The sequence below is a fragment of the Mus pahari genome, chromosome X, assembly GCF_900095145.1.
Source record: "Mus pahari chromosome X, PAHARI_EIJ_v1.1, whole genome shotgun sequence".
Classification (NCBI taxonomy): Eukaryota; Metazoa; Chordata; class Mammalia; order Rodentia; family Muridae; genus Mus; species Mus pahari.
In genome coordinates, this window is record NC_034613.1 from 15,676,578 (window position 1) to 15,685,934 (window position 9,357).

The following is a 9,357-nucleotide window of genomic DNA, read 5'->3' on the forward strand; positions in this document are numbered from 1 at the left end:
TCTCTCTCTCTCTCTCTCTCTCTCGTGTGTGTGTGTGTGTGTGTGTGTGTGTGTGTGTGTGTGTGTGTGTATGTGTTTATGGGCACACACATACCACAGTACACATGTGGAGGTCAGAGGGCAAGTTTTAATACTTGCATCTCTCATATGTGACTGAACTCAGGCCATCACATCAGCTTTGACTACCAGGTCATTTTATTTACTGAGCCACTATCTGATAATGGTTTCTTACCTTTAAAATTTAGAGTGAATAGCTGGAAAGATGGCTCAGCAGTTAAGAGTTGCACTTCTAAAGGACGTAAGTTCGAGTCTCAGAAACCACATGATGGCTTACAACTGTCTGTAACTTCACTTTCAGGGAATCTAATGGCCTGTGTTGACCTCCACGGGAATTATGCAAATGTAGTACACAGACATACATGCAGGCAAAACACCACATACAAATTAAAATTAGGATGCATTTATTGGCCATTTTATTCAGAATGAAGGTCTAAAACAGAGTAGGATATTGTAGGAAGCCAGTCATGGTGGTAGACAATAATTTCAGTACTTTAAAGGCTAAGCATAGCAGGCCATTAATTTGAGGTCATCCTGACAACATAGCTAGGCCCTTTCTCAAATACATTAAAATAAAATAACACATTTTTAAAATTATACTTTGGAAAACAGTTTAGTGTTTTCTCAAAATGCTAATCAGTGTTACCATGACCCAGCAGTTCCGTTCCTATTTATGTACTAAAGCTAAATAAAAACATATCCACACAAAAATGTACACAGCTATTCAAATAACATTGTTCATAATTGCCAAAAGTGGACACAGCCCAAACATGTATCATGGATGGATGAATGCTTAAATAAATGTAGTATGCCCATTCAGTAGTATATTTTCAGCAATTCAGAGGACTATAGTACTGATATTCGGATAAGCCTTAAATGTAACATGCAATTTGAAAGAATCCAGCTACAAAAAGATATATGTATTCATGTGTATACTATACATATATGAGTGAATTTATGAAATGTCCTAAATAGACAAATCATTGGAGTCAAAAGTAGATATACTAATTACTAGAGACTAAAAAAAAGAAAATTAAATGAGATTGACAACTAATATATAAGTGGTTTCTTTTGTGAGTAATCAAATGTTATAATTTAATGATAAATTAAGAACCATGAATATATTATAAGGCATTGAATTACATATTTTAAGGGATTGTAGTTTGTGTTAGGAGAATTATATCTCAGTGGAAATTATTGCACCCAGTAGTGACTATCCAGAACATCCTTAACTTAAAATTTTAAGGAGTTTATAGACTCAAAACATATAATTAAAACATGAGAGGTGGTTCAACAGTTAAGAGCACTTACTGCTCTTCTAGAAGTCCTAAGTTCATGTCCCAGTATCCAGATGAGATGACTCAGTCCAGGTCCAGGATAGCCAACACCTCTTGTCTCTGCACAGTGCCCACATATATGCACATACATGCATGCACACAATTCAAAATAATCTTAAAAGAAAATTAAGGTTGATGTTTTTTTTTTCTTTTTACATTCAGGAAATTTTAGCCAGTGTCATGATTAAGAACCTAGATACTGGAGAAGAAATACCTTTAAGTCTTGCTGAAGAGAAGTTGCCAACAGGTATTAATCCTCTCACTCTGCACATCATGAGAAGGACAAAGGAATATGTAAGGTATGGCTTAAGGTTATTTAACATTTACAGTATTGCAGTGAGGTAGTGATTATTTATGTTTGTGAACTACAACTCTCCCTATTTAGTTAAACTAAATTTTCTATTTCAATCGAAAAATAAAATTAGTTCAACTATGTATTTTTTACCTTTTATCTCTGTTATAGATATATTGTTATTTTGGGAGACTATTCTAAATCTTTAATCTCATACTCTTTAGTTTCTTGTCTTTTAAAATGATTTATGCTGGAGACAGTATTAAAACAATAAATTGAGATTAAAAAGCCAAGTGTGAGGAGCTCTTAGTCTTCTAAAACTTGCTAACTATTTGTAGTGTTTATTGCAGTCAGAAAAATTGCTTTAGAGTAAAGTGACTGATCTTTGTTATGTAATGCAGTATAAGGAATAAGTTCTAGAAAAGCAAGTACTTTTATTAAATTTAGTATATATTGATTCTGATGGACTAAGAAAAAGCTATCTACAAGTTACTTTATTAGTAGTATGCATAGTCTTATTATAGTAGGATATTATAAGCTATTAAAGTATATTAACTTAAAATTTACACATTGCATCTTGTTTTAAAATTCCATACTTTAAAGTTGGAAAGTAGTTAGTAATTCTCTGGTTCTTCATGAATTTGAAATTATATAAAACTTATCAAGATAAATTGTCTTATTCTGATTAGTACCTGAATAATAAGCATTAAAGGATATTTTTGAGAAAAAAAATGGTTTCTTGTCAAATCACTTCCTCTTCCTTCTTGTAGCAATGATGCCACACAGTCAGATGATGAAGAAAAGTTACAGTCACAACAAACAGATACTGATGGTGGAAGGTTAAAACAGAAAACGTGAGTTAGACTACATCGCTTTTCTTCTAAGTGTTTATTAGAAGGCTAATACAATTGCCAGGTATATTTTTTAATAAAAAAAAAAGTAATACAAAAATGTTCTTGGCCACCTTTTTTCATTTTTGTAAAGCAGGTCTTGTAAAAAGATTTATCTCCTATACAGCCCCTAGTTACACTTATTCTGAAACTTATAGTATGCTAACATTATTGTCACCATCCTAGTATTGTTCTGTTTCCCCGACTAATTACCATGATCAGTCACTGATCAAACTCATAAGATGATCAAATCCTTGCAATATTGCTTGGATATTTCTGCTACCACTTAATTCTAGTAACTTCTTTCTCATAATTTCTTTCAGCTTGAGAGAGTTGCTTTGAATTGGAATATATGGTCTCCCTTCTGATGGTTTTAAATCGTGCACTCCAAAATACTCTTCCCTACCCTTTATTGGTTGACCATGACTGTCTTACATTTGTATAAGTTACCCTTAAAGGATCTGACATAAAGAAAATGGATCAATATATTTTTTATTATCCTTGTATTGTTTTCCATCATAGGTTCTAGACTGTGAGTAAAAGAACATCATTGACTTAAATATCATTGCCCCTTCTTGTCATCTTTCTAAACCTTAGTTCTATTTCTACAAAAAGTTTATAATAATCTTCCTAACTACTCCAGTTCATAACAAGTCTATATCCACATAACTCATTTTTATCCTCAGCATGCTATCTTAATGCCATTTTCTAATTTTAAAAGCAAGCCATTTTATCAACACATATTATACTCATTGTTCATTATGACATTTTCGTACATATCTATGATGTATTTGATCATAGCCAGCCCTATTTCCTTTTCTTGTCTCCCCCTCTCCTGATCTCCTTTCTTTCTTTTTATTTTCTTTTTTGTATTGGTTTATTTATTAACATTTCAAATGATGTCCTTCCCATTTTCCCCTCCATTACATCCCCATCACATCCCCTTTCCCTTTTGCCTCTATGAGGGTGTTCCAGCATCCACCCACCCCATTCCTGACTCATCACTCTAGCATTCCCTTATGCTGCAGCATCAAGCCTCCACAGGACCAAGGGCCTCCCCTCCCATTGAGTCCAGATAAGACAGTATTCTGCTACATATGCAGCTGGAGCCATGGGTCCCTTTATGTGTAGTCTTGGATTGGTGGTTTAGTCCCTGGGAATTCTGGGGGTCTGGTTGGCTGATGTTGTTGTTCTTGTCTATGGTTATGAGATTATGTATTTAGACTACGGTCTACTGATTTAGGAAAGTGGCAGTAGGTCCTTCTTTAGTGTCCATGACCTCTTAGCTGTAGATAATTGTTTGTTTTCCAGGCATAAATCTATTTGTGTGGTGACTGCAGGTGGGATGAATCTCTAGGTGGGGCAGTCTCTGGATGACCTTTCCTTTAGTCTCTGCTCCATTTTTTGTCTCTGCATTTCCTTTAGATAGGAACAATTCTGGGTTAAAATTTTTGAGATGGGTGGTGGCCCCATCCCTCAACTGGGGGCCATGCCTGTCTACTGGAGATGGTTGTTGTGGTAAATCTCCAACCCAAATAAGCCTGGGCAATGAAAACACAACTCATTTAATATGAATACATGCTGTGCTCTTAGATTGGGCAGATCTACCACTGCATTACCATCTTCTGAATATAAGAGGCCCCTTAGAACTTGCAGCTTCTACAGGACAGGTGCTTCTGCTCCACTTTCCTTCTTCTCCTCCTCTGTCGTCTGTCATCCTCTCTCTCGTTCTCGCTCTTTCTGTCCGATAACCTTCAGCTCCACCTTCCCCTCTTTCTCCACCCAATCACTGGCTCTAGCCTTTATTTTATACATTATGGTGGGAAGAAGTTTTACAGGAAATCACTTGAGTGCTGACTCATTCCTTGTTCGAAGCTCCTCACAGGAGAAAGGAATTAACATCAAATATAATTAGCCCTGGGGCTATCTGCAACAGATGGTCTCTACAAGTTCTCTTTCCCCTTTGTTGGATATTTCAGCTAACGTCATCCCTGTTGGGTCCTGGGAACCTCTTGCTTCCCTGGCATCTGGAACTTTCTAGTGGCTACCTCCAGTTCTTCATCCCCTACTGCTACATATTTCTGTTCAATTTAGTGACCCTCTGTACTCTTCTGTATCGTGTCTTCCCATACCTGATCCTGCCTCTGCTTTTTTCCTCCTTTTCCTCCATCCCATGCCCCTCCCTGCTTCTACCTCCTGTGATTTTGTTTCCCCTTCTAAGTAATATTGAGGCATCCACACTTTGGTCTTCCTTCTTCTTAAACTTCATGTGGTCTGTGAGTTGTATCATGGGTATTCTGAGATATTGGGCTAATATCCACTTATCAGTAAGTACATACCATGTCTGTTCTTTTGTATCTGGGTTACCTCACTCAGGGTGATATTTTCTAGTTCTATCCATTTGCCTATGAATTTCACAAAGTCATTGTTTTTAATAGCTGAGTAGTACTCCATTGTATAAATGTACCACAGTTTCTGTATCCATTCCTCTATTGAGGTACATCTGGGTTGTTTCCAGCTTCTGCCTATTACGAATAAGGCTGCTATGAACATAGTGGAGCATGTGTCCTTCTTATACGTTGGAGTGTCTTTTGGGTATGTGCCTAGGAGTGGTATAGCTGGATCCTCAGGTAGTACTATATCCACTTTTCTGAGGAACCACAAAATTGATTTACAGAGTGCTTGTACCACCTTGCAATCCCACCAGCAGTGGAGGAAAGTTCCTCTTTCTCCACATTCTCACTAGCATCTGCTGTCACCTGAATTTTGATAATAGCCATCTGACAGGTGTGGGATGGAATCTCAGGGTCGTTTTGATTTTCTTTTCCCTGATGACTAAGGGCGTTGAACATTTCTTTGGGTGCTTCTTGGCCATTCAGGATTTCTAAGTTGAAAGTTCTTTGTTTAGTTCTGTACCCCATTTTAATAGCATTATTTGCTTCATTGGAGTCTAACTTTTGAGTTCTTTGTGCATATTAGAAATTAGCCCTTATCGGATTAGATTTGATAAAGATCTTTTCCCAATCTGTAGGTTACTGTTTTGTTCTAATGACAGTGTCCTTTGCCTTACATAATGTTTTCAATTTCATGAGACCCCATTTGTCAATAGTTGATCTTAGAGCCTATGCCACTGGTGTTCTGTTTAGGAAATTTCCCTTGTACCCATGTGTTTGAGGCCCTTTCCTACTTCTCTTCTATTAGATTCAGTGTATCTGGTTTTATGTGGAGGTCCTTGATCAACTTGGACTTGAGCTTTGTACAAGGAGATAAGAATGGATTGATTTGCATTCTTCTACATGCTGACCATCAGTTGAACCAACACCATTTGTTGAATATGCTGTCTATTTTTCCACTGGATGGTTTAGGCTTCTTTCTCAAAGATCAGGTGACCATAGGTGTGTGGGTTTATTTCTGGGTCTTCAATTCTATTCCATTGATCTACCTGTCTGTCTTTTACCAATGCCATGTGGTTTTTATCTCGATAGCTCTGTAGTATACAGATTGAGGTCTGGGATGGTGATTTTCCCCAGAAGTTCTTTTATTGTTGAGAATAGTTTTTGCTATCCTGGGTTTTTTGTTATTCCAGATGAATTTGAGAATTGCTCTTTCTATCTCTGAAGAATTGAGTTGGAATTTTGATGGGGATTGCATTGAATCTATAGATTGCTTTTGGTAAGATGGCCATTTTTACTATGTTAATCCTGAAAATACAACATGCCGTCATGTTAAAAGTCTTGGAAATATCAGGAATTCAAGGCCCATATCTGAACATAATAAAAGCAATACACAGAAAAACAATAGCCAACATCAAATTAAATGGAGAGAAATTTGAAGCCATCCCATTAAATCAGGTACTAGACAAGGCTGCCCACTCTCTCCTTGTTTATTCAATATACGAAATCCTAGCCAGAGCAATTAGACAACAAAAGAAGGTCGAAGGGATACAAATTGGAAAGAAAGAGGCCAAGATACCACTATTTGCAGATGATATTATAGTATAAATAAGCAACTGTAAAAATTCCATCAGAGAACTACAGATGATAAACAACTTTAGCAAGTGTTTGGATATAAAATTAACTCAAACAAATCAGTAGCTTTCTTCTACTCAAAGGATAAATGGGCTGAGAAAGAAATTATGGAAACAACACCCTTGATAGTAGTCACAAATAGTATAAAATACTTTGGTGTGTTTTTGACAAAGCAAGTGAAAGATCTGTATGACAAGAACTTCAAGTCTCTGAAGAAAGAAATCAAGGAAGAACTCAGAAGATGGAAAGATCAACTTTCTCTTTCTAACTAGTTTCCCTTCTACTTTGATGCCTTTTTTGTTGTGGTTGTTTGTTTTCTTTAATTAACCAATGAGTTTAATTACGGGTTACTTACAGGATCTTAGACAACTTCTCAGTGGCTATCCTGAAGAAATGTTACTCTCTCCTAGTAGTCATTAACTCCCTATAGATCCTCCATAAGGGGTATGGCCCTGTGAGACAAAAGCCAATACATTTTAAACAGCTAAACAAGGTGATATAAAAGCTTTATGATCCTATGGCTCTTCTATTTCCCTGTACAAATACCTAGTATATTTGTGATCATAAGGATTGTGCCTGATTATATATGAGTCACTAAAGTGGCAATATTGCCATATAAATCCAAAGCAAATGATCCACTTAAGCCTAAATTTTATTTTTTTTAGTATATTAAATGATGTCATACTGTTTGGAGAAGATGTGCCAAAAATGCGGATATTTGAAACTGAGCTGTCTTAACAATGACAACTGTCAGGGTCCAGAAATTTAAAAATTGTTCAGGAAATGTCAACGTCTAAGTGATCTGTTGTATAGTCTATGCCCTAAAGCTCTTTTTTTTCTATTTTGGTTTGTCTATGCAAGTTCTCACTTATAGGACTCTGCATAATAGCTCAGTCTGGCCTTGAATTCCCAGCCTCCTACTTTTTTGTCCTGGGTTTTGCAATTACAGGTACATATTACTATGCTCCTTTTTCTAAGAGAAAAACATTCCACATGTATTTAGTTTCATTCTTGATTTGTGTATCATATTTAAAATCTGGTTATCTAGTACCTGAGCTTCCCAAAGCAACAGAGAAGCTGCAAACCATGACATATGCATCAACATGTAAGACTTTTGGGTAATATTCAGATGCAAGATTGTAATTAGAAAATGATGAGAGGACCCATAGATAGTACAATACTCTGTATTTACAGGGGCTCTTTCCGGCCTTTTCTCTTACCACAATACACATAGTACATTGAAGTATTTGGACTGAATGATGGGGCAAACCAATGGACTTTGGTTCTGACATTACAAGTTATTTTGAAATCTGAGGAAGCTACCAGTAATTGAGCCTAAGTGAATCGTGTCTGAAAAGCTTTCAGAATAGTATGAGTGATAACTGACACTATTCATCAGTGGAAAGATACTAAATATTAAGTGCCATATAAAAAGGCATCTATTTTAGAAAATTACCTTGTCAATGATTTAAATGTCTTCTTGGCTTTTAACTAGTAATCATTTTAGTTTTATTTCCTGTTGGCATAATTAAAAACCATGATAAGACCAACTTAAAAGAGAAAGGGTATATTTGGCTCATAGCTTATAGTTGCAGGTAAGGCAGTTCCTGCAAAGCAGCAGGGACTTGAAGCAGCTAGTCATAATATATCCACAGTAGATAGCAGAGAGCCATGAATTCATAATCTGCATAGTAGTTCTCAGCATGATTTCTCTACTTTTAAATGACCCAATATCCTCTACCCAGGGAATGGTGTCACCCATAGTCTTCACATTAATCAAGGCATGCTTATAGACATGCTTACAGACATGCCCACAGGCTAACCCAATCTAGACCATTTCTTATAGAACCTTCCTTCGCAGGTGATTCTAGAGTATATCAAATTGGCAATTAAAACTAAACGTCATTGTAGTAAACTTACAGTTATCTGTAAAGGGAGCTACCTTATTTTGGTTTGAGAAACTGGTTTTATAGAGATGGGATGAAGTTCAATGGTAGAGTTCTCACCTAGCATATGCAAGCGACTGTGTTCAAACCCCATCGATACAAAAATATTTTATCTCAGTTTTATGATGATTGAAAATAGTACCAGAAAGGTTTAAAACTGAAAATAAAAGTTTCAAATAATCTCACAGCCAGAAATCATCAGTGTTCTGACAATTTTTGAATCATCAACATTCTTCATAACTTTTTTTCACAGTGCTGGTGAATCAAAACTAGAGACCAGCACATACTAAGGAAGCACACTATCTTTGAGCTAGACCCACAGCCACAGACTATTTGATTCTTATAAAAGAAGGATTCAATTATATCTGTAAATTGTTAGCTTATACTTGTATTGCTGTAAATAAAATAAATCATGCCATCTCTTCATGGTAGCACCCAAAATATATTGCAGTCTTTCTATGAACATAGTTGCTGTGGATACAGTAGTTAAGACAATTACACTCATGGACCTTCCAGTTAAATGATGGGGCAGATACTAAATATGTAATTATGCATAAAACTGCAGCTATATATTATGATTGCTGTCAAAGAAAACTATAAGGTGCTATGGAAGTGTATCACAAGATAACATGTTTTGGCCGGGCGTGGTGGCACACGCCTTTAATCTCAGCACTCGGGAGGCAGAGGCAGTCAGCTGAGTTCGAGGCCATCATGGTCTACAGAGTGAGTTCCAGGACAGCCAGGGCTACACAGAGAAACCCTGTCTCAAAAAACCAAAAAAAAAAAAAAAAAAAAAAAAAAAAAAAA

General features: G+C 36.3%; 1 protein-coding gene across 3 annotated transcripts in view; it reads left to right on the top strand.

Moving 5' to 3' along the window:
- Wdr44 (WD repeat domain 44) overlaps nt 1–9,357 on the top strand; it is a 97,177-nt gene that overhangs the window by 58,826 nt on the left and 28,994 nt on the right. For all 3 annotated transcript variants that reach the window (XM_021187401.1, XM_029534377.1, XM_029534376.1), the window contains 2 exons: nt 1,557–1,693; nt 2,457–2,540. In XM_021187401.1, coding sequence (XP_021043060.1) covers nt 1,557–1,693; nt 2,457–2,540 — 221 coding nt within the window. The remainder of the gene's footprint in view (nt 1–1,556; nt 1,694–2,456; nt 2,541–9,357) is intronic.